Below are 23,608 nucleotides of genomic sequence, written 5' to 3'. Positions count from 1 at the left end.
CTTAAATCTCTACGTGAGATGAGACTCCAGGTATAACAACAAGGACGCCACGCCGCGACTGTAGTCGCACCAGGCGTGAAAGGCTTCGCGGCTGAGGTCGCGTTATTTTGTCACAAGCACCGTGCGAAATAGTCTCGTTTGGAAGCGGACCGGTGGTTAAGGACGGTGCTCTCGGGTACGGGAACAATATGCGTATTAGTATACCGCTTGGAAACAGACCTGATCAGTGTACCACTGCGGCGTGCTACTGACCAGCTCTCGAAATTCGACATTGCTGATGGATCCGTTACCTAGTAGTCTGACGTCTCAAGCCATGCGACGTTGGCGCAGAAACTCTGGAAGAGATCTATGGAGGATCACTTGTGAAGTAACGTTCGTTTCAAAATCGAGTAGTGCCTGAGGAACCACAACCCCATGCAGATGGTGTGCTGATAAGGGCAGAAGGAGAAGCGAGCTTCGTTGATTGGAATCCTGATGCTGCACCCTGGCAGGGTCGGTTAGAAGAAAGTTTGCGCTACGTCAGCAATGCAGCAAGACTACCTCCGTTGAACATCAGACCTGGCGTCGTTCGCGAACTCGTTATGGAGAGTAGATGAAGTTCGCAGTAATGTGTCATGATCTTGTCGTCTAGGGTACGGTAGGGTACGCTCAAGCACGTAGATGCCTAGAAAGGGGACTACGATCCGGGAACCTCGGGAGCATCTTGTGAAACATGACCTCACTCCGGAACGGAACGCTCGTGCACGCCCGACCCCTTGGCACACTAATCCAGTTCCAGATCTTGATACTCATTTCGCACGAGCCGACTCTGAACACCATGATCTCTGCATTGAACTGCAGTATCCCTCTATTCGCCATGCAGTCTTCGGAAGTCATGAGTGGCGCAGGATCGCTGCATGCATCTTGTGTTGTCGCATCGACTGCAGGTGCAGACCATGACGCAACGAAACCCTCGCTCGCTGCCACCGCGTTGTCGTAAACATTCTCAGCATCATCACGTTACAGCATTCATGCAGTACGCACAATCAGGGTCATCTTGAATCTCACACGAAGCCGCGCACGCCGGTGGTCCGACATCTGGCACCTTCACGACTGGGACTTTCCTAGGTAAACGAAGATGGCGTAAGCAACCCTGCAGTAAGCTGGCGGAACTCCGAAACGCCTCCCATTGGAACGCTTGTATGCTTGTTCATCTGACACCAGGTACGATGTGCGTTGGCTTGGTTGACCTCTCGAAGCTCCAGGGCTACACCCCGCGGAAAATTAGGAACGATCACCGGCCCCTGATCTACAACCACTACCTGGAAAGCTCCGAACCAACATATCACGTCGCATCAGCACACCATCAGCAGTCTGAAATGGACCATCTTTGCGTTACGAAGGAATGTCGAGTTGCTGATGCTACCTGCATGTTGCCACTTCGATTTACACTTTTCCAACGACACTACGCATTAGTACAAACTCACAAGATGAAGACTACGTCGCTCGAATTGCATCTCGGAGCGAACATGTAAAATTCACCACTCATGTGTTAGGCACTGGACGATGCCTATTCATAAATGCCAGGATTTCGCCAGAGCTTGGGGAGTCGATCAACACTCCTCTCACGCCTCCAAGACCCCTATGACAGCAAGAACAGTGGCTTCAGCCTCTACCTCGGCATCTAAACTCTAAAGGCCGGTTACCCGGCTGCTGGTACAGAACAAGTGCACCGCTTGGCTTTTACGCCTCGCGATTGATCTGTCAAAGTACCAGAACAAAAAAGCAATGTATGCATAGCGCTTGTCGGACAAACCTCCGTAGGTATGACGGAAATAGACGATCACTCGGCGACGCTACCTACCCGTAAGCAGTACGTACATGCGTGCTGCTTGCGAAGCTTAAATCCTCCGCATATGATCAACACAGGAGTATGCGATTACTGTACAACTATTACAGGTCGTTGACTTCACCACGGATAGCGTGAAGTTTCTCGGACGTAGCATGTATTGGGTCGTGAACATGTCACGCCAAACACAAAAACATATCAAGCTAGGACCGTGTTGAATGCCTTGCCATGTGATTGTACTTTGGCTGAGGCGAGTTATGCTGATCGCTTTTCGACATAGCTGAAGCCAAAGACGTCGCAGTCGCGCTTTCGCGCCAGCACTGAGAATTCGAATAAGGCTATACGGATGCTGTAAATTGAGACAAGACGCAGTCCATGCGAGAAGGGTACGGATAAATTTACACATGCAAACCAGTTCATCTTTCCAGCCTAGCTTTCAGATGTTCCAAAATCTTACTGCGAGTGCGAGTGGCGTCGCTTATTGCGAAAACATACGCGCGCGATGAAGCGTCAGTGACTGCTACAACGTGTACTGTGTCAGGATGCAAAGATCTACCAAGCTCAAGTACTATCCCATATCTATGTATAATGACGCGTACAACACTTTCTCTATCCATTGTAGACCACTGCCCCATGTCTAAAGAAGACCACTAGCTGTCGATCATCCGCAACCACTCACTCCTTAACCACCTTGCCAACAATCCACCCCTCAGCATACCTCTTCCCCGTCCCGGCTTCAGGAATCTCAAGCGCAATCCCCTTACCCACATCTCCTCCCCCCTCCACTACCTCTGCCACAACCCCATCCTTAACCCCTTTGACTGCCAGCCCAAGCGCGACGCAAGTCGCCAGCAGACTCTTAACCTCTTCATTCCAACTTTGCTCCACACCCTTCGCTTTGGCCGCCTCAGGCCCTAGTCTTTTGTACTCTGCGAATGCTGCCTTTGCCGTCTTGATATGAATGTCTATTTCCTGCCAAAGCTGCGACTCCCTGTTGCGCACATCTTTCAAAAAGGCGTCGGGCGGCGGACTCGACGGCACCCCATACGGCAGACTATGCGCGTTGAAGTCTTCAAACGGCGGTGCCTCGGGTGGTTGCAGCGCCAAAAACTGTTTCATCCTAACTTCGTACCGCAGTTTTTCTGTGGAAAACGGATCGCGGCGAGGCAGCGGCAACTTGCCCAGGTACAAAGCGATGATGTAGAAGCGTGCCATTGCCAATGCTAGTTCCGCCGTTCCCTCTGCTTCAGCGAGGAGAGACGCCAGGAATGTTTGTGCATTGTCTTCCACCTCCTGGACCTCGCGAAGCCGTCTGCTCTTGAGCAACTCGTGTGATTGAACGAGGTAATGCGCCTCGACCCTCCTCAACAACTCCTTCCTCCTCGTAGCGATGAGCGAAAGGAAAAGATACATGCCCGCATACTCGTCCGGCAAATAAATATCTTGTTCGAACCCCAGTAGCACAACCTTCTCCATCATCCACAGTTTCTTGTGGTACACCCACGTGCTTAGGCTAAAGTCCATGACTTGGGTACCCAAACCGAGGGACGCAGCCGCCGACGAAATGTCCACGTCAATGGAACCAGCATCCGCTTGTAGCAGATCCCAACCTGTGATGACATGCGTCAACATACGGCGCACCCGACAACGGTTCTGGCCCATGGCGACCCACAGATCGAGATACGCCTGGCCCGCGCGGTCGATAAATTCGTCAATGAGCATGGCGAATTGAAGACGTGGGGGTTTCGGGAGCAGTGCGTTGCGAGGAGGTGATAGCGTCCAGTTGATCGGATCGATGACCGGAGAACAAGTTAAGACGAGGGCCGTTACGTCGGCCAAAGGCAGGGAGATGGAGGTATCGAGGACGTCGGAGTGGAAAAGTAGGGCTGCTAGGTAGGAACGGGAGTATGTTAGAGGTGGTGGTGAGCGGGATGAGTAGTGCCAGAGAAAAGATTGGTACTCGAGAGGGTCGGCGGGGAGGAAGGGGAAGCGTGTCGCTTCACTGCAGTCTGTGGCAAGTTGGTGGAGTTTGGATAGTGCATCTGTGAAGGAGAGGTCGACGATTGGCCGTGGAGGGACGGTGGAGGCGAGACGTCGTTGCATTTTGGGACTGAAAGCACCCGGGACTGTACGTCCGAGTTGGTGCGTAGTTTTTAGTGAGTCGATGCCTTGGAGGGTCGGGGGCCAGGGATAGGATATCTGGTCGAGGGGAATGTCCAAGTCGAGGGCACGGAGGAAGTCTTTCCGGAGTTCTAGGCGAGAGACGATGGCTTTTCGAAGGGCGTCGTTGATGTCGAGGTCGGCATCTCCAACTGTTTCGATGGCAGCGTCCAATTCTCTCAGAAAGACATCCATCGGCACACCAACAAACAAGACACGATTATACGTATGCGTGCAAAAGTCCTCCTCTTCAAAGTAATCCCTGCCCGTGATCTTCGCAATCACAAAGTCACATCCTTTAATCACCGCTAAACAATATGCCCTCAGTACTTCCAACAACGGCCCAGGTCGTCTCTCGTCTGAAATCTCTCCACGATAAAACTGCGCCTGTTCCAGAACCTTAGTCTCGGGCCATAGCAGCTTGTCGATATACACGGATGTGAAGAGGGTTTGGGATAACGGGTAGCCGGTATGCCAGGCCATTTCGTAGCAGAGTAGTTGGTCCATGATGCCTATTAGTTCTTCAGGAAGAAGGGGAGCCAGGGTGTCGTAGTCATCTTCCAGGGTTTCGCCTGGGAGCAGGAAGCCACTGTCCATTTTGGGGTCCATGATCTGTTGTCACCCGGAAATAAGTAAGGGAACTGGATCTTTGACGGAGGGAGCAGACGTACTTCGATGGCCCCGATGGATTCAAAGAGCGTGAAGTATTCATCTTTGACTAATTGGCCGACTTGGAGAGCTGTTGGTGGTGTTAGTCGGTACTGTCTGGATATACCCAGGTATGGTTGCTTGTAGGACATGACGACGCCCGTAGCCCCGCCATACCCCTCCATGCATCAACCTCTGGACATATACATACCACTACAAGCCCTCGTAAACTTTTCCGTCACATCATGAATCTTGGGTTGTATCCCAACGACAGAATGTCTTGCTTGTCTCAGAGGTAAGTTAGCGGAAGTAGCTGCTGGAATGATAGGCGCAGACTCTTGCGCATGTGAAGGACCTATCTATCATCAGTTTCAATAGTCATTTTACGAACATGTGCCAGGTAATAACCAACCAGCACCATCAATCGCAGAGCCCGTGTTATCGTGATGCGTCTGGGCGGGGGCTGTGCTGTGGCTGCTAGACGCATCTGCCATGTTGTGGTGGAGTCGTTGCCGATGCGGGAAAGATTTGTGACGGCCGAGTCCCTACATAGCACATGCGCGTTTAAGGCTCGCTCAACATCATCGGTAGTAGCCACGAACAGTGTCATCACTTTCTACTTGGCAGGCGCACGATATCATTGGAGAGAGTGACTGTCAGCTCAATTGTTGGGTTGTTGCAATGGCTTTAATCCCCTTTCAGCTTGATAGTAGTACAAAATATACATCTATCCTTCCCCAAGCATCAACTCTCCTCGGCTTGTCCATTCCACGCCATCATGTCCATGCCCTATCCTCTCGACTGCTTTACGACGCCTTGGCAGCATCGGCCTGTGCCTGGAGAGCCGCAGCGTTGAGGTCCTTCATCTCGCCCTGCTTGCCGTTCTGCCCAATTCATTAGCCCAACTTGTCCATGTCCCTCCACGTCTACACCCAGCATATGCAACTCACCTCCCACTTGGCGAATCGGAGTTCGCTCTCGCCCCTTCGCTCAGCAGCAATGCGCTTGTCCTCCTTGAGCGAGCGACGCACGACGCGCGATGCGACGGCGATGTAGCGGTTGTAGCTGTTTTCAACAAGTCAATTGGCGGGCTCTCCAAAGTCTAGGGTTGCTGCAGCGACTGCAGAGGTGGGCGATGCGTACGTGAGACCGGCGGCTTTCCACGCGAATGCCATTGTGATGGTAGGATGCGGGTTCGTGGGTGTGGATCGGGGTTTGGGGTTGCGGGTGCAAGGTGTTGAAGGTTCCTGAGCTCCCGGCGAGATTTCGCGGATGCGGCTCGGAGCTGTAGATCACGTGCGCATGCGTCCACTGCTACGAAGACGCTCGTCTTGGGTAAACTGACCCTATAGGCATTCGCTGTGTTCTGCATGCACCTAAACAAAAACACAACACACGACGAGTACCTTTGAGGCAGTTTCTGTCCATTTCACGCATGGATGTTCTATCTGAAGTCATGCTCATTATTTTCATAGCCAGACGGCTACATCGTGATCTACAATCCTCGTCAAGCAGCTGAACTAACGTCTAGCCTACGACGACACTTCCCTACTCCTCCATAGCCTCTCCGCCCTCAGCCTCGTCGCCGCCTTCCCGGTTCTCAAAGGTAGCGTCTAGCCACTCGGCAACATCTTGTCCCTCATGGTGCACAAAGTCCTCGCCGATACCGCCGATACCGACGCTGGTGTTGTCGACAGTCAGTTCCTTGTCCTGCGACAGCGACTCCTTCAATGCCCTCAGCGCGTGCTTGATCAGCTCCTCCCTGCTAGCGTTTTCGAAATCGTCCAAGTGCCTCTCAAGGTATGTCCTCGCCATTTGACTCCTGGCACCGATACCACATGCAACCATCTCCTGTGTGACACCGCTGGGCTGGAATTCGAATAGATGCGGGCCCTTTGCGTCAACGCCGGCAATCAGCAGTCCTACGCCGTAGGGTCTCCGTCCGTACTGCTGGGTATTGGTCTGGGCACGGTCTGCGATGCGGGAGGTGATCTCGGAGAGGGGGATTGCGCGGTCGTAGGTAAGGCGGGATGCGAGTGATTGTTGCTTCATGAAGTTGGAGAGGACACGGGCGTCGGAGGCGAGACCGGCGAGGGCGACGCCAAAGTGGGAATCTATCGGGATAATCTTCTTCTGGTATGAAGAGAGTTCCTCGGCATTTCGCTGTGATGTGATTAGATACTGTCCGCAGCAGTTGTTGTACAAGTAGTTACCTTGATTGCAGCGAGTACCGCGTGTGTCTTGCTGACAATGCCTACGACGACTGAACCCTGCTTGACCGCCTCTTGTGCATACTCGACTTGGAAGATACGACCTTGTGGTGAGAAGGTGACCGAGTCGTTGTCGTAGTTGTTCCTGAACATGATGAAGGCGGGAACTGTGGGGTGTGGGGTGGGTTTGCAAGGTTGACAGCGAGAGACCCGGGGAAAATTTAGACGGATTCACTATCGATGGATGGCGAGGGAGTATGGTTGTGTGGTGGCGGCGGCGTGGGCGAGGTACCGAGAGATTGTGGTGTTGCAGCTGGAGGCACCGACCTGTTGACGACGATGAGCTCCAGAAGCTCCAATCTTGGCAAGAGCCTTAGCGCGTGCGACACAACCTCACCATCAGGCGTCTAAGAGCAAGACCACCATTACAGCAACCTCGCATCTTCGCCGGACCGAGGATCGAACTCAGGGAGAAGTCGTCGCATACCCCTACAAGACACAATCATCACGTAGCCTCCCTTCTTCGACTCCACCATGGCCGGTATTAAGACCATCATAGGCTTGTCCTTCGTACGTCAGCCTGTCGCATAGACGCGCGCTCATCGTTTCGCTATGCTCCTGCTGACAACATGCTGCTAGGTCCTGGCGATAGGCTTCCTCCTTGTCATCCTCTCCGCCGCGCTCTTTAAGAACTACCTCACGCTTCTCGTCGTCGCAACCTACGTTATCGCGCCTCTACCCAACTGGCTCTGTGGACGAGCAGCGAACCGCGATGACTTCATGGAGAGTACCGGGAATGGTGTCGTCGACTTTGGAAGGTTCTTGACCGGCTTTTTTGTTGTCATGGGTATTGGTGAGTACACCTGGCGATTTGAGTGGCACGCGCCTGCAGCATCACCTCTAACACATTCACAGCCCTTCCAACACTGCTATGGCATTCGGCAGAGATCGCGGGTGGCGCGGCGGCCATGTCCATCTTTGGTGGTCTGTTGATATACGCAACTATCATCAGCTTCACGCTCTTCTTCCAGGAGCAAGAAGACTTCTGACTCGCCGGCGGAACTCAGCAATGAGGAGCCGCATACAACTAATTGGAGGCGGGAGGCCCCAGGTATTCGACAGCAAAGGCTAGGGACCGGGAAGTCCGGATTGGTGCTGCTTCATGTTTACGTTGTACCCATAGTTTTGCTGAGCGTTTTTTGTAAAAATACATCGAGCATAATGCATAGGTCGACTTAGGTTGTCCGTATTGAACAGACCAACTCGAACCCGCTGAACAACTGGATATAAGACAACAAACAGCTTGCAACGAACAATGCCCTCATTCTCAAATACTCGTACATGATTATGCCCATTCCATTCGCGCCTCCAGATATGGAATCGTGATGCGCAAGCTCCTTCTGGTCGGACAAACCCTAAATCCATCGGATCACCCCAAGTCCATGGAACCGCTAGAGCCTACAACGCCAGGTTGTAAGTATACTCATCCTCCATATTCTGCGCAACCCAAAGCACAGCGGAACTAGACCCAGTTAGCAACCACGCTTACATACCAAACATACTTGACTCACCTCAGCATGATAAGCGCATTAGCAACTACGTTGCCCACACCCAACCATAGCGTCGGCCACGTATGTCCCACAACAACAAACTTCATAACCATAACCACGACACTACCGGCCAAACCCCCAGCCAACAGCGCAAACCCCAAGAACAAGACCAGCCTCGCCTTCCACGCAACTCCGTTTCCAGAGTAGGAGAAGCTGTCGGCTGACAGACGCGACTTGTCGATGCTGTTGATGACGAGCATACCCAAGGCGCTGCAGATGCCGGGGATCCAGTCGATGAAGGTGATGTGGACGGGCGGGTCCGAGCCGTTCATGGCGGATTTGGACCATGTGGATATGTCGATTAGGGTGTAGAAACCCATGGCGAACTAGACGGCATTGTTAGCAATGTGTGCGTGCATGTAATGGTGGGTGAGGCAGCGCACCAGAGCGCCTGCGATGTAAACGCCGGCTGTTCGCGTGTTGGCGCTGTTCAACCACGCGGGCTTTGGGAAGCGGAAGAGGCGATTTGATTCCTCCATGGTGAAGTTGATTATGCGACGTATGCGACAAAGTGTTGGGTTTGGTGCCGGCGTGTTGTGAGCAGTCGTCGTCGAGCTGCGAGGTTCTGGGAGCTAAGCTGTGATGCGGATGCGCCTGCTGAGGTCCAAGGTCCAAGGTCCACCCAAACGTCGCGCGCCTACAAGCTTGGCGCTTGACGTGCGTTCCCTGTTCGAGTCGGCATCTTTCGCTCGCAAACCGCCGATCTAGCCTCGGATTCCTTCCCAAAAAAAGTTCCAGCCTGCGCTTCTTTTGCTAGTACCCATCTTCCACCAAACGCAACTTTTGCGCGCAACCTCACCCACACACTCTCCTTGCCGCCAAAATGGCTGCATCGAAACCCTCTACCAAGGGCAAGTCCCCAAAAGGCAAATCCGGCCCTTCGAAATCTTCCGGCGCCAATAAACCGAAATCGAAACCTAAGTCTACTGGCAGCGCGCCAGAAGGCATATCGAAGCGCAAGCAGAAATCCATGTCGCTAGCCAAGCCGGGTGGTGCGCAAAAGACGAAGAGCTTAGTGAGCAAGGATGGCAAGAAAAAGAGGAGAGTGTATAGCGAGAAGGAATTGGATATCCCAGCTCTGAATGGGATTATTCCGGCGGGCATTGCAAAACCAAAGGGAGTTAAGAAGGGGAAGAAGTTTGTGGATGACCCGGCTAGTATGGTACGTCGAGAAACTTTTCTGCATCTCTTGCGTTGCGTTTCTTAGCCAACTGCACCACTTCCAACCTCGTAGTCTGTTATACTAACATAAAGTGTGTATAGATGGCCATCATGTCCGTAGTCAACGCCGAGAAGGAAGGACATCTCGAGTCCAAGATCGCCAAAGCACGCCAGCTGCAGGAAATACGCGACGCTAAGCAGAAAGAAGCCGAGGCAAGGAGATCAGACAAAGACCAAGCTTTCGAGGAGAGGAAACAGGACCTGAAGAAGAAGAGGAAGAGGCATAGCGAGCCTACCGGCGGCAAGAGCGATGAGGGTGATAAGATCAAGGAGAAGGATCGGAAGTTCAAGCAGAGAAAGAGGGTTAGCTTTGGCTGAAGGGGTGTATTGGGTGTTGGGTGATTTTACCTGTGCAGGAGTTGGAAGAGGCACACACACACACACATGCGAAGGAAGGACATTCAGACGTGAGAAGAAGACATTGTGTACGATGCCGAGAAAGGTCCGCGATGATTGGGAACCACGGCAAAGGCGTTGGCATCAAAGTATGGCACAAGAGAAGGCGTCTTTATTCGCAGCAAGAAGTCAGGTCTATAAAGCGATCTACCACATCTAAAAGTCTATGATACCCAAACAGAATCAAATGCAAACATATCCAGTCCAGCCGTCTAAGCATCCGGCAATATCAACCTCCGATGATTCGGATCGAAAATGGGATACTTCTTTCCCTGCAGTCCCCCCATGTTAACGTCCTTTCCTTCATCAACACCTTTCGTAGCCTCAAAATCAACCTCGTCGTACATCTTCTGCAAAAACGCCGCCGCAGCAACCGCAAACCATCGCCCCCCGCCTAGCTGGAAGGAACCGAGGTGGCCCCCCCAATCCGTCGTACACAACAGCGTATTCGGATTCTGCAACACCTCCTGGTACGGCAATCCCGCCTTGTTGCTAATCGGATCGTCTTCGGCGTTGATGCCCAGAAAGGGTATCCTGACGGCTAGTAGCGCGTCGACGGATTGCGAGTCCCGGTAGTAAGCGCCTTCGGTTGGATAACCCCACGTAGGACACTGAACATGGCGGTCAAACTCGTGGAGGTATTTACTCGCTAGCAAGGCCGATTCATCGATACCCGGGTTCTTGAGGATTTGTTCCCGGTGCCGGCGGAAGAGGCCCATGAGGTTCTTGCCCATGGTGCGCGAGTAGACGTGCAAACCAAGGTAACTGGATTGAAGTGTCGTGTTGCACACCTCGAGGTTCCAGGGGTTGGAACAAGATACTGCTGCTTTTAGCGTACATTTATCGCCTTCCTCGCCGCAGTAGTTGGTTAGGATGTTGGCGCCGAGACTGAAGCCAATGGCGTAGAGAGGGCGGTTGGGGAATAAGGCGTGGAGAGTGGAGATGGTTTGGCGGAGGTCCCAGGTTGCGCGCGAGTTGAAGAGTTGTGGGGTGGAGATCTTGGAGAGGGCGCAGCCGCGGCCGTTTACTACGCATGCGGTCCAGGGTTCAGACGACGAGGTGGGATTCAGGAGGGGCCAAAGGGTTTCGCGGAGGTAGACTTCGTGGGAACCGCCAGATAGACCGTGAAGCGCTATCAGCATGGGCGTGGTGTCTGAACTACCAATCCCTTCCCATTCTTTGGGGGTGAAGTTGGTGGTGCGTTCGGGGAGTTCGGTGGTGTCGTCTTCTTCAGCCATTCGCTGAGCAGAGGCGAGACCATCTTCTTTTGAGACCACGAAATCTACGGCAAAGGTTCCTGGGTAGACGGAGTGGTTAGAGTCGAAGATTTGGCGCTTGTAGTAAACGGGTGGGCCGGGGTCTTTGAAGGCCGTGTACATGGTTTGGAGGTGGCCGTTGAAAAGGAAAGGGTTTAGACGGCATGGTGGGATCGAGGATGAGGCGATTTCTTTTAGAGTAGTTTTGGAGCCGGCTTTTGTTTGGAGGGGGTAGGGGAGGAGTGGGATGTGTAGGTCGTTTTGCCGTGACCTAGGAGCCAGGACATGGTGAGGTTGGGTCGGACGAGTGCCCGGTATGAGGTTTTCAAGCCAAGTGTCTGCGTATCGAGTCCGAAGACGCAACCTGATAACAACTACACTGAGATACGTCGTCCGTCTTGTTCCTAGCTCTTTCACCAAATCTACCACTCAGTGCTATCAATTGCTGCTTTCCGTCTGATACCCGGCGGGTTCGGTGCCGAACAATGCTTCCCGTTCGAAATGATTTCGACAAAGAGGAAGTGAAAGTATTGTTTAGTGATAGACACATGCAGTAGTAAAAGAACTGCCTCGGTTTGGCTACTCACTAGTCTGCATTTGGTGGTGGACAAGCGCGCGTCTGCTGGCCAATAGGCACTGAGTGACCTGGCGCGCGTTCGCGATTACCCAAGTTCGCGACTGCCCATTACACGTCCTCGCATTCACGCCCCGCCTTTGCCCACGATGCAACATACCTACTTTGACTCCCGGTGACGTCCTCTGGATGAGACTTTTCCGCCATGGATCCGCGATACAACTGGCCGCCCCAGGCCTATCCAAACAGCCACCCAAACGGCCAATACACTCCATATGCGCCTCCTCCACAACAACAGCAGCCGCAGCCGCCGCCGCCGCCAAATGGCTACCAACAACATGGTTATCCTCAGTACCCTCCCATGCAGATGCAGACGCCTCAAGGATATCCTCAGTCTCAGCCAGCGCCGTATCAACTGCCACCGCAACACAGCATGCCTCGACCCATGAGCCAGCAATATGCGCCAGTGCGCCCCCAGATGCAACAACCACAGCAACCGCAATATCAACGGCAGCCTCAAGTCGCCATACCTGCAAGGACACCCCAATATGCATCTCCTATGCAGCAAATGCAACCTCCACGAATACGCCATGTACAAGTACCCGTACAGCGAACAAGCAGCGAGGGCATAGCGCAAACAGATGGGCCCGGGGACCAGCAACGGCGGTATAGCGCACAACAGGCACCCAATCCACCCATATCCAAGCCGGTACAGCGATCACCGTCACATCAAGAGAACGGCCCTCGGCCACAGCAGCGACCCGTCGTCACCCCATCGAATAGTCAAGCCCCATATCGAGCGCCTCTACAGCCCCAGACGACGCCACAACAACAGCGTGTACCCTCGCAGACGACACCTCAACAGCAGCGTATGTCCTCACAATCGACACCGCAACAACAACGCCCCTCACAATCAACGCCCCAGCAACAGCGCGTGCTCCCACCGTCTCGAACACCGTCGAGCCAGTATGGCAGCCCATTCCCCCAGCCACCCTCGTCGAAACCGCGAATGCACCCCCAAGTTGTCATTCCCAAGACCTCTTCGTCGCATCAGCTTACACCCACGAAGCGCGCCCATCTTCCCCAAAAGGCACTCCCTGCCGAGCTCTCCGAACTGCTGCTCACGGCTGCGGACGAATACATTGCGGTTGCGCGAGGGATGGGATCTTTGTTCATAAGGGAAAGGAGGGAGGCCGATGTGAGACAGTACTACAAGTTGATTTCCACCGCCATGGGCTGCATGGACACCGTACTCAAGGATTTCAACATGCCACCCAGGGACGAAGCGAAGTTGCGGTTGAGATACGCTAGCTTGCTAATTGAAGAGACGGACATTGAGGCCGCGGATATATCAAGTCGGATCGAAGAGATCTTGTCCAAGCAGATATCGCTCTGTGGACGCCACCGCCTACAAGATCTTAAGTTTGCTGCTTTTCATCTTCAAGCGCGATACCAGTTCAAGACTAATCACCGCGCTGGCCTAAAATCACTCGATAAGCCTATTCAAGAGGCAGAAACTTTTCAACACATCGCTTGGGTGTATGCGCTGCGCTTTCTCAAAGTCACATTGGCGTTGCAGATACCGGGTCGTGTGGAAGTGGCACTAGCTCTCCAGCAACTCCATGCTATACAGGACCACGCAAATCGGCGAGGTGACCGGGCCATTTATGTGGCTTGCCATGTACTCGAAGCTATGGTTCATCTGCGATCGGGTGCAGCGGATCGGATCGACAATGTCCAGCGCGCTATCGCAGCTGCTCGGAGCCTGCAACTTCAGGTATCAGCCAAACAACTGGGATCATTCGGTACTTTAATTGATATCATTGACATTGCTAGTGGCATTCAAAAAGGCAGCCCAAATCCACAAAAGTCCACTGCGCTGCTCGAATCTATATTGCGCGACACGGACGGACAGAGCATCTCACAAAGCGGCGTCTTTACGGTTCTCATTGAGCGGAGCTTCGGGGGTAACCTAACGTTTGACACAGCTGGCATCTTCCGAAAGAATGTGGAGCAGAAGGATGAACTGGTATTTGCATGGCTCCCAAAGGAAGATCTGCAGGCGTTGTGTTTCCACATCTGCGCTCTGGATCAACATGTCCACGAGAAGGGTCTGAACTTCATGAAAGAAGCACACCAGCGGTTCCGGGAGACCGCGAAACGACGCGCATTCAATGGCGTACCTATCTCCATCGCCTTTGCGCGCATCGAGTGGAACATGATACTAGACTGGTACTCCATGTTCGCCATCGGCCTCATGGCTTGCACACGAAACGACCCCATAACCGCGTCCGACGCTCTCAGCTTCCTCGAGAAGAAAATCTCGCTCATTCCTTACAACAGCCAAGAAGCCTTCGTCCGCACACTAACCTACTTCTCCGCCATCACTGACCAACTCCGCGGCTCTCTTGACACAGCCTTCTCATCACTCTCCTCGCCCATCCTCGCCATCCCTGAAAAGGCCCACGCAACACCCGCCAAAACGGACATCGCAGTAGTCGCATCACTAAACTGCCTCCTCATCCTCCGCGATCCCACACACCCGCAGCACTTCACCGCCGCACCCCTAATAGCGCAAATCAAACCCCTCTGCGAAGATCATCCCAACCAATACGTCCGCATCGCCTTCCGCCTCGTATTAGCCTTTCACTCGGAATCTACACCCATTCTGCAGCAAAAGAAAACAGTACAAGCCGCCGTAGGCATGGCACAGGAGATCAGCAAACGCACACAAAACTTTGAGTTTGTGGCCATGATGATGTGTTATTTCGTTGCGAGGTTCTTTGCTGATAGCGTGGGCGAGAAGAGTATTCAGGCTATTCGTGCGGCGAGGAGTCAGGCTATTAAAGTGCATAGGCCGCTTTGGGTGGCGGTCGTTGCTGGGCTTTGTGGGAATACGTATAGGAGGAATGGGTTGGTGGCTGAGGCGGAGATGGCGGGGAGAGAGTTTGAGGCTGTGAGGGGACAGTTGCCGAAGGTGTTGAAGGGCGAGGAGGAGATTAATGGTGGTGGTGGTGGTGAAGATGAGGATGAAGATGTAGATGCAGAAGGGGAGGAAGATGTTGATGCCGATGGAGATATTGATGTTGTGGGCTAGTGGACAGGTGTGACAGCCCGTGTCGCCTTCTTCGTCGCCTTTTTCTGGAGCACATCTCATGCATTTTTTCGGCGTAATCATGGAGGGCTATATCAGGTACTGCACCGCTTTGAGATACCATGGCAGTCTGCGCGCGGCGCTTTTCCTGGCGTTCACCTCACACGTATCGTAGTAGTTACGAAAAAAAGGTTTTCAGGGCTCGGTATACTGTCATCTAACCAAAGACATGTCTTAGTACAACGTACATGTAATTAAGACGCGTATAGGCAGTCTGGAGAGTTCACAGAATACTCTACTACACTGCTACCTTCAGTTCTGTGGTGCTACAAAAGCTTCCCACCAGCGAAAAAAATCCGTCGATTCTTTCTCTCCGGTAGAGCCTGATTCTACGTATACGCAAGATGATCCAGGGTATGTGGATGCCAAGTGCGCCAAAGCAGCCTCTTGCGCAACCAGAGGCATGTAGCCAAACCATATCTTCAAGAATGGGCCCTGGAATTGATTCATGTGGGTGCAGGACTATTACCCACATATCATAGAGTATGTGGAGGAATATGTTTAGTTCGCACTTGACGAGATGCGACACTACTGGGGGGTTAGCACAGACGACACAGCTTCTGCAGTGCTCAATGTTTTGGACAGCCTGGAGTCACAGTTAGGCACGTTTACTATCAACACTGCGGGCATGAACTAGTCGAGCAGCACTTCTCTAGATTGTAGCGATAGAAAAAAGATTAGCAAAATCTACATAACGACAGTGTTGAACTAAAGTGGCTGTAAACCTAAAATGCTTCGTTTGTGAAGGATCAAGACTCTCGTGCTCGTTCGCGTCACAACTGTCCTTTCCAGGTCACCAAGTGACTTCCCCCAATAGTCGGAGGTGCGATATCACTCATATTCAATTGACCTAATTCAACCCAGAGATATGCTACGCTTCTAGGCTCCATTCGCATCCAGCCAAAGTAACGTTGTCCACCCACCCTTGGGTTCCGCGGAATATAGTCCTCTGCACGGTAGTCGGCATCTACACATTTGACAATAGAAGCGGCAGGGTCTGACAGAACCTCGTCGTCAGCGAAAAGGAATATTCGGTGTAAGTTGAAGTCTGCGTTCATTAGTTGGCCACCCTCGCCACTGCTACTGTTGTACAACTGGCGAAGTTGATCTATGTCGAGGCCAGCTAGGGCAGGGTCTGAGCGTGCATCGAGACGGAAAAGCGACCACAATTCCTGAAATGTAGGATCTTCTTTAGTAGATTCGGTTACGCTTTTTGCTTCGTCGTGCGCACTAGTCTGGATGGTTTCGAGAAGTCGCTGCCATTGCTGGTCGGAGGAAGGTCCGTATCCGGTACGGTAAATGGCAAAGCCCCAGGGTCTGTGGCCGGCAAAATCATCGTCCGACGGGATGAGAAGCTCGCTCAACCATTCTTCGGCGAAGGTAGTCATGGTGGTGGCGCAAAGGAAGCCGTTCTGATACCAAGTGCAATATAGAGGACCCGAAGTTAGCCAATATAGTAAGAAGTAATTGCGCTGGAGTTGATAGCTCAAGCCTAGGCCGGCTCGGTGGACTTATAGTTCTGTCAAGGTCTGCAGATATGTGATACAACCGAGAAGCACAGGCAGTCGGTAAAATGTATTGTTCTGGCTCCAAGGATTCACCAAGGGTTGGGCGGATGCCAAACAATACGGCTGTGCCCGCGCACAGAGAAGGCTCCCAAATCCCATGAAAATCTTCGGCCCATTGTCCCGTTCACGTTCTCTGTTCAGAATAGTGCGCTGTAGGAAGTCTCTTGGCGACAAATCATTGCACGAATTACACGATATGCGCATGCCGGTACGGGAGATTTCACTCCGCGGTGCCTTACCTGAATACTCGTAGACCCACAGTGAGCCTTGCCTTGGCATGTGGCTGACTCGGCCGTACTAAGGCGTCCAGCTCCTGCATGCGAACCTCCTACTTATCGTTATTGAGCAAGGGTTCTGCAGATACGCTTGTACCTGAACTGCGTGATCAAGGGTTCGAAAACAGCGTAATCCCCGCTGCCTATGCGCTTGTCGAAAGCGAATATTCGAAATTGACCAGAAGGATGGGAGGTAATAACGCTATCTTTAAGCCTATGGCCTAGCAAACTGCGCAAATTGACTGGTTGTTTCTGGTTCGAAACGAACCGTTGAAGACGGTGTCCCTTATACATAAACCGATTTGTCGTCTATATGTCTAGCACATCATCTTTCCGGCACCAACGTCCTCATAGCAAGCTTTCTGCATACTTTAGCGATGCGGTTCTAGATAGCTTTTGGACTGCTCGTTCGGGCAGTGCGCTCGCCTTTTCTAGCACAGAGAAGAGGATACTAAGGAAGGCCGTGGTTCCTAAGAATGATCGCAATATTAGCCCACGGCAAGAAGGTTAAGTCGCACCTAACACCGCTTCTGACTGTAGCTACTATAATACAGTTTCCAGCGGTTACAACACCTGTGCGGCTTTTAAAGATAGTTAGGGTCTAACATTTGAACAATTCTTTGACTACGTACGTTGTCCTTACTTACTTTCTTCGTACAAACCTATATTAATTTCTACATAAGAACCTAAGCATTAAAGCAGATTGTAGTAGTATACGGAGTAGGAGTTTATACTGCGTCAAAGTTAACAATCGGCTGCCTTATCTGACATCTGTAAAGACTACTTTAATTGCCGCCCTAACCTCCTGTACATCTATTACTCCTACTAGCACCCTAAAGCTAAGTCCTACGCAAAATAGGCTTATTAAATTATGTACAAACTTCTACTTTACTATCGCTAACAATAACTGCAACAAGATTGTTGCATTGTATAGAACATTTACGTACGATAAATTCGTTAAATAAAATCCTGCTGTTAGCCCTACCTGCAACAGCATCTAGGCAAAGACACAGTATTGCGTAGGGATACCTAGGACGCTAACAGCGAAACCCACTATAACATCGCCTGCGCAATTATCGACCTAGCCTCCTACAACGACAAGATCGCTAAAACCTTTGCTAATTTAAGACGGTTTAATTACAGGCTGCACTAACTTTTACTTTGCGGTTAAGGGCGACACCTGCGTTAAGATTGTAAGCAAACACGGCACTTTCACTGTGTAAAACTTCGTGTCTTGGAACCCTGCTGTCGGCGACGACTGTAGTAGTCTCTAGGCCGAGACTTATTATTGTGTTGGTGTTCCTCGTACACCTACTACACGTCATGCCACTAGCATCAAGCTGATAACGACTGGTAACGGCGTCTCGACACCTCTTCCTACGCGGCCGGGCATGGTGACGAACTGTAAAAAGTTCCATTTCGTAGCCAAAGGCGTGATGCGTAGCCAGCTAACAAGAAACAACAAGACCACCCTCGACGACTTTGTTAATTGGAACCCAGGTGTCGGTCCAGACTGTAGGAGCATGTGGGCTGATACCTACTTCTGCGTTGGGGTTTGAGGTGGACTTACTTCGCATGGTTAAGTCAATTAATGGCGAACTCGTTGTTACGATACGCTACTAGTACTAGTGATTGTACGCGATCAAAGAAGTACGCTTAAGACTGAGGCTTAAGGGGTTGCGTGATATTGTGACGGCCGAGATTATACTGCATGTACCTAGGTACATGAGAAGAAGATGATGATGTGTCTTGAACTGCATGTATTTTGTTCTTGAGTGACTATTTGCGTTGAAGAATGCCTACAGCTATAGTCTTAGTCGAAAATTGCAGGCTTGTACGTGTACAACCCTCTTCTAGTGAAGTACATAGAGCTGAAGGTACTAGGTACATATCGCCGCGCGATTCTGCGACAGTCTTTAATTTGACCGCTTCTTATCTGATGAAGACATTTCTGTGTAGCAGAAAAACGCGATAGAAAACGTTGATAGTAATGCAATGACTCGCTAGTGTTTTGCGTTGAGTAGGCATAGGTTGAGTGAACAAATATGGTGGGACACCAAGAAATCATCACGACTGCTGTTTCCACGCGATGCAAAGTGGCCTGCGCATCCTAGGACGCACCTAACCCTAAAAACACTCGCGCCTTGAAACTTATGTTAGAAGGCTGAAATACTGTTAGATCGATCATACAGGTCACCTCTTGTCTTTATAGCTTTTTTAGCTCGTTTCAATCGCGTTACGTGGTTGCATTCTCGTGTGAAGGTCCGACCCACGTCGAACATGGACACGAATCGATGGCCTCCACCGGCGGGTCCCTCTTAGCCGCGTCCTCCTCCGCTTTGGGCCTTTTCTTCGATCGAGCGACGGCCCCACGCGCGATGATGCAGGGTCGTATGGGGGACCCCACTACGATCTGCGCGAGCACGATATGATTCGGACAGGCTAGGAGGAACGGGTTGCGCTAGAACACGGCTGGCCTTGTCTATCGCGGCGGATTTGTTAGCAATCGGAAAGGAAGGATGAATAACGGAATGCAGAGAGGTTGAGGAAGAAGAATGAGTGTGCACAATTGAAACAAACGAGCCAGGTCTGACTGACAGCAAGCTCCTGTATTTCCCGAGTTTTCGATGTGTGTTTTACTCATACAAAGTACTCTAGATAATATATTATTAGGATGTTGCAATAAGCTTTCGAGGCTATCGGAACTCAGCATAAGCGAAATGCGCCGGAGTCAATACAGGCTGCAGTTCGCCATAAGCGTAAAGTCCCATCATCATGCCGGTGAAAGGCTGGCCGATATGAGGGTTGCGCGTCATGATCTGAGTATCAATGTCGCCTACCCATGTCCACTCAGCTTTCTGCTGCGTTGCTTCATTGATCTCCAGGTAACCAAATCGATAGCTTTGGGGTGTGCTGTCAATGATGAGCTTCACTTCTCCCTTCTCTGAAATAACTCGCTCCACAGGCTCCATATCAGGTCGAGTAAGTCGAATCACTCGTTGCGATTGACCGTTGCGATCTGCAAGTGCAATGCCGATCCTGGCGTAGCAAGTATGATTCCACCATAATACCGTTCCGGCCTCAACGCGCGTGACATCGGGTTGGAAATCCAGTTGAGTCTCCCACACTACCGGCCAATGCCTTTGCTTTCGCAGAAATAGCGTTGGACACGCGGGCATCGATAGCGTGTATGGACCACCATTCAAAGTAAGGTAATCATGTCGAGCTGTCATTGAGTAGTCTTTCCTCACGGGTGTATCTGACGATACGTTAGAATTTTCTCGTAGGTCAAATTTTATGGACTGCTTACTCTTCCTGTACCACCCAAGGCCGAGTCTCACTCCGCTGAAATCGTCCTTCCAAGCCTTGTCTTCATCAAGCATGTACTTGTTTGGTCCGCTCATTTGCAAGGTGACTGGCTTGCCTTCGTTGAATATGGGCCAGTCATTTTCCCAACGAACTGGAAGTAGCATGGATTCGCGTCCAAAAACTGAAGTTCGCCATTCAGCACCTTCCTTCTTCGGCCGCACACCTAAGCACATGGCCCACCACTGGCCTTGAGAATCCTCAACAATATCGCAATGGCCAGTGTTCTGGACCTCGTCATCCGTTGTGTTGCGCCAAAGCGGATTGTGTGGTGCTTGCTCCCAAGGTCCGAAAGGACTTTCACGACTCCGGCTTACATACTCGCAGTGTCCAGACTCCGTGCCTCCTTCCGCTGTAAACAGATAATAGTAGCCGTTCAGCTTGAATAGATGGGAGCCTTCAGCGATACCGGACTCTGATTCCCGGATCATCTTGGGGGTGGACTTCAAGGTACCAGAAGCAAGATCAATGGTAGATACGTGGATCGCAAAGTCTTTCAGTTTCGAATCGGGAGAGCGATCAACTCTTCGGTAGGTCGAAGAGAGATATACCTGACCATCGTCATCCCAGAAGAGATCGAAGTCGAAACCGACTTGATCAAAATACACGGGATCAGACCACGAGCTCTCGTTCCAGATGTTGGTGGTTTTGACGTAGAAGCCACGCGGCCAAACGCGATCGTCACTCTGCGGCCTGTATCGATCAAAAGAGTTGGTGATTATGTAGAAGGTACCCTTGTGGTAACGGATGGTCGTTGCCCAGACACCACCTCCTGGCTCAGGAGTCCTGATATCGAGTTGGGACTTGCGCGTGAGTGCATGACCGATCAGTCTCCATTTGATGAGGTCCTTGCTGTGGTAAATGGGCGCCCCAGGGAAGTACTCAAATGATGAGGTGACGCAGAAGTAGTCATTGCCAACGCGAATGACGGATGGGTCTGGGTTGAAGCCAGATAGAACTGGGTTGGCGAAAGTGCTCATGGTTGAAGCGGCCATCTGTTTTTTCGTGTCCAGAGGTTCAACGTGGAATGAGGCTCAAAGTACTGAGAATATAGGCTGATCTCGATTCGGCTCCCGTCTTCCGCTACGCGCCTTATGCCGCGTAACTTGTTGGGTCCAGGCCGCTGTTGCTATGGTTGCGACCATATTGACGGCCATGAAGTTGCGGCTCAATTCGCGTGGCAGGACCCTCAGGAGTTTTTCCTCGAATCAGAAGATTTTTGCGGATGTATCTCGTGATGTTCCGGATCTTCGGGGTAGCTGTGGATCGTGAAAGAGACTCTCCTCGGGGTAGATGGATGATTGAGGGGTAGGCTTGGCGGGCTAGGGCGTTCCTTCACGGGCGAACATCGGCAAACCTCGGGCTTCTCAACAGAAACAACACATTCCAACCTGCGGCGCACGCAACCGCCTAAATCACATTTGTATTTGTTTGCAAAAGTTCTATGGTGAGGAATTCATCATCTGGCAGGGAGCACATGCCAAGGACGCGATTTGCGGCGCTGGAAGCTTACTTAGATACTATTGCAACCGCGACGCGTCCAAACAACACCGCCCTTGGCTGCACTTGCGGTCGATGGGATACGCAGGCACATCGGATCTCTGTGGATGTGTTCGATATCCGTCCAACCTGCATCCCGACGAAGACGGAGTCAAATCGTTGAACTCGGCGTGGGTTTAGTTGCATGTTGTTGGAGTTTGTCTTAACATCACCGACATCAGAACTCATATTGGTACCACAGCAAGTATCATCGATAGCAATCTTTTGACAGTATCTTATTCGTCCTGACCCACGATAAAGAAGACGAATTTGGTTGTTGGTCATGCTAATGGCCAAGCTAATAGAACAGGCTCAGTATGTGACCGCCATCCCCCCAGGAAGCTCAGTCAGCCAGTCGCCGCTCACTCCAACATCTTCAACCGCTTGCTGTGGCTTCTTACACTTCATCGAATCCTGCGCTGACTGGATCTTCAACACCTGACAGTTGGCGTTCGCACATTTACCGCTAGGCAAAGCATCCATGGCCTTCTGGAGCGAATCGTCTTTCCAGCCAAAGAGATAGTCTCCGTGCTGTCCGTAACCCGTACTATCTCCAGTCAGTCACCGTCATGGGAATAGAAGGAAAAACACTCACCCATCGCCGAAACTGTATACAAACGGTTGCTTGCCAGTGCCGTACCACGCGTTGTTCTTGTACCGACCAGTATCCCACATAATCTCGTACATCACTTGCGGAATGGCCACCGGATGCGTACTAGGGCAGTTTGGAGTACCCAGACCACCGTTATTGGAGTACGCGACGTGGCTCTTGTGATCTGGAGAATCAAGATTCTTTCCATCCCAACAAGACGGAAAGATGATGGTCGCCCTGATCCCACCGGGACAGTATTTGTTAGGCAACTCTGCAGAATCCTTTGCATCACAGGGTGCAAAACCTTCTCCATTTCCCAAACATCTATGGCAGATGCTTGCCTTGTTAGGCTTCTTGGCCATAGGATCACCCGCAATCATGCGGAACCCTGGTTTGAAGGCCGTCATCTTGTTGTTCTTGGCAGAGTACGGCATGTAGTACACTGTCATACCACCGTCCTGTTGGAGCCCCACGTTGGCGAACTGGGGCACGCGCTGGAATGTACCGTTCTCGGGCGACTTGAAGTAGAGCGAGGCAGTCCAGTAGTTACTGAAGTCTTCGCTGTAGGTGCAGGATGTGCAAGTCGAGCGTTTCGGAGGGTCAAAGACACCGGGTTCCATCTGCAACATGTTAGTAAGGGCCTCGCCTATAAGACGGACCAGTCATACGGTGAGGTTGAAAGAGTTTCCTCCGATGATCTGATGCGTGTGTGGTGAGGGTCGTTGGCCGGGATTCACTAGCGGATCAGCTCTCTCGACGGTGAGTTGCGAGCATGCAAAGCGAAGCATGTTTTGCGCAGTGACGCATTGCGTCAATAGCGCGCTGGCGGCGATGGTGGACCAGATCATGACGATTTTGTTTGTCAAAGTACAAGATGGGAGAAGCAACGGCTTGCACTCAAGAAGGCTACTTAAGCCACGTAGAAGATGCATATACATCCGAGGCTGGTGGCCGCTATCAGTCCATATATTGGGGTGTGACGGCGACAACACCTCTTTTCCCGCTCATGCCAATAAGAACGCTGACAAGTCGGTAGTCGTACATCTTGTGACAGTCACCCAACAAAGAAGTTGAGGCGATTTCTTGACTTCATCGTTTGGATGAAGTATTTAATTAACACAACGTATCGGCAGTTGCAGCAATAGTACCGAAGGCAAATCACGACAAGCTTTTCGCTTCTTAGATTGCCGACAGGGTTTCCATGATCTACA

The 23,608-nt window shown here is 51.7% G+C and overlaps 11 protein-coding genes across 11 annotated transcripts; 3 read left to right on the top strand and 8 right to left on the bottom strand.

The window, feature by feature from the left end:
* Positions 1–2,503: 2,503 nt before the first annotated feature.
* Positions 2,504–5,130, bottom strand: ALTATR162_LOCUS3589 (uncharacterized protein; the record flags this gene model as incomplete). Its single annotated transcript, XM_043311197.1, has 4 exons — positions 2,504–4,600; positions 4,660–4,727; positions 4,848–4,991; positions 5,049–5,130. The coding sequence occupies 4 exons, from the start codon at positions 5,128–5,130 to the stop codon at positions 2,504–2,506; spliced, it is 2,391 nt and encodes a 796-aa protein (XP_043167132.1).
* Positions 5,131–5,442: 312 nt separating this feature from the next.
* ALTATR162_LOCUS3588 (uncharacterized protein) lies at positions 5,443–5,811 on the bottom strand (the record flags this gene model as incomplete). The annotated part of the gene is made up of 3 exons (XM_043311196.1): positions 5,443–5,520; positions 5,587–5,701; positions 5,780–5,811. 3 exons carry the CDS (start codon positions 5,809–5,811, stop codon positions 5,443–5,445), a joined length of 225 nt encoding a protein of 74 aa, XP_043167131.1.
* A 373-nt stretch (positions 5,812–6,184) lies between these two features.
* On the bottom strand, positions 6,185–6,999 carry ALTATR162_LOCUS3587 (uncharacterized protein; the record flags this gene model as incomplete). Its single annotated transcript, XM_043311195.1, has 2 exons — positions 6,185–6,799; positions 6,850–6,999. 2 exons carry the CDS (start codon positions 6,997–6,999, stop codon positions 6,185–6,187), a joined length of 765 nt encoding a protein of 254 aa, XP_043167130.1.
* Positions 7,000–7,380: 381 nt separating this feature from the next.
* On the top strand, positions 7,381–7,895 carry ALTATR162_LOCUS3586 (uncharacterized protein; the record flags this gene model as incomplete). The annotated part of the gene is made up of 3 exons (XM_043311194.1): positions 7,381–7,416; positions 7,486–7,699; positions 7,762–7,895. 3 exons carry the CDS (start codon positions 7,381–7,383, stop codon positions 7,893–7,895), a joined length of 384 nt encoding a protein of 127 aa, XP_043167129.1.
* Positions 7,896–8,304: 409 nt separating this feature from the next.
* ALTATR162_LOCUS3585 (uncharacterized protein) lies at positions 8,305–8,935 on the bottom strand (the record flags this gene model as incomplete). Its single annotated transcript, XM_043311193.1, has 3 exons — positions 8,305–8,368; positions 8,418–8,782; positions 8,840–8,935. 3 exons carry the CDS (start codon positions 8,933–8,935, stop codon positions 8,305–8,307), a joined length of 525 nt encoding a protein of 174 aa, XP_043167128.1.
* Positions 8,936–9,279: 344 nt separating this feature from the next.
* On the top strand, positions 9,280–9,995 carry ALTATR162_LOCUS3584 (uncharacterized protein; the record flags this gene model as incomplete). Its single annotated transcript, XM_043311192.1, has 2 exons — positions 9,280–9,618; positions 9,720–9,995. The coding sequence occupies 2 exons, from the start codon at positions 9,280–9,282 to the stop codon at positions 9,993–9,995; spliced, it is 615 nt and encodes a 204-aa protein (XP_043167127.1).
* A 290-nt stretch (positions 9,996–10,285) lies between these two features.
* On the bottom strand, positions 10,286–11,452 carry ALTATR162_LOCUS3583 (uncharacterized protein; the record flags this gene model as incomplete). Its single annotated transcript, XM_043311191.1, has 1 exon — positions 10,286–11,452. The coding sequence occupies one exon, from the start codon at positions 11,450–11,452 to the stop codon at positions 10,286–10,288; it is 1,167 nt and encodes a 388-aa protein (XP_043167126.1).
* A 656-nt stretch (positions 11,453–12,108) lies between these two features.
* ALTATR162_LOCUS3582 (uncharacterized protein) lies at positions 12,109–15,000 on the top strand (the record flags this gene model as incomplete). Its single annotated transcript, XM_043311190.1, has 1 exon — positions 12,109–15,000. One exon carries the CDS (start codon positions 12,109–12,111, stop codon positions 14,998–15,000), a length of 2,892 nt encoding a protein of 963 aa, XP_043167125.1.
* An 830-nt stretch (positions 15,001–15,830) lies between these two features.
* On the bottom strand, positions 15,831–16,445 carry ALTATR162_LOCUS3581 (uncharacterized protein; the record flags this gene model as incomplete). Its single annotated transcript, XM_043311189.1, has 1 exon — positions 15,831–16,445. One exon carries the CDS (start codon positions 16,443–16,445, stop codon positions 15,831–15,833), a length of 615 nt encoding a protein of 204 aa, XP_043167124.1.
* Positions 16,446–19,596: 3,151 nt separating this feature from the next.
* Positions 19,597–21,246, bottom strand: ALTATR162_LOCUS3580 (uncharacterized protein; the record flags this gene model as incomplete). Its single annotated transcript, XM_043311188.1, has 2 exons — positions 19,597–20,159; positions 20,211–21,246. The coding sequence occupies 2 exons, from the start codon at positions 21,244–21,246 to the stop codon at positions 19,597–19,599; spliced, it is 1,599 nt and encodes a 532-aa protein (XP_043167123.1).
* An 871-nt stretch (positions 21,247–22,117) lies between these two features.
* Positions 22,118–23,245, bottom strand: ALTATR162_LOCUS3579 (uncharacterized protein; the record flags this gene model as incomplete). The annotated part of the gene is made up of 3 exons (XM_043311187.1): positions 22,118–22,352; positions 22,401–23,017; positions 23,066–23,245. The coding sequence occupies 3 exons, from the start codon at positions 23,243–23,245 to the stop codon at positions 22,118–22,120; spliced, it is 1,032 nt and encodes a 343-aa protein (XP_043167122.1).
* Between the last annotated feature and the right edge of the window lie 363 nt (positions 23,246–23,608).

Source organism: Alternaria atra (genome assembly GCF_907166805.1).
Source record: "Alternaria atra isolate CS162 genome assembly, contig: 22, whole genome shotgun sequence".
NCBI classification, from domain to species: Eukaryota; Fungi; Ascomycota; class Dothideomycetes; order Pleosporales; family Pleosporaceae; genus Alternaria; species Alternaria atra.
This window is presented reverse-complemented; position numbering and strand designations above follow the sequence as displayed.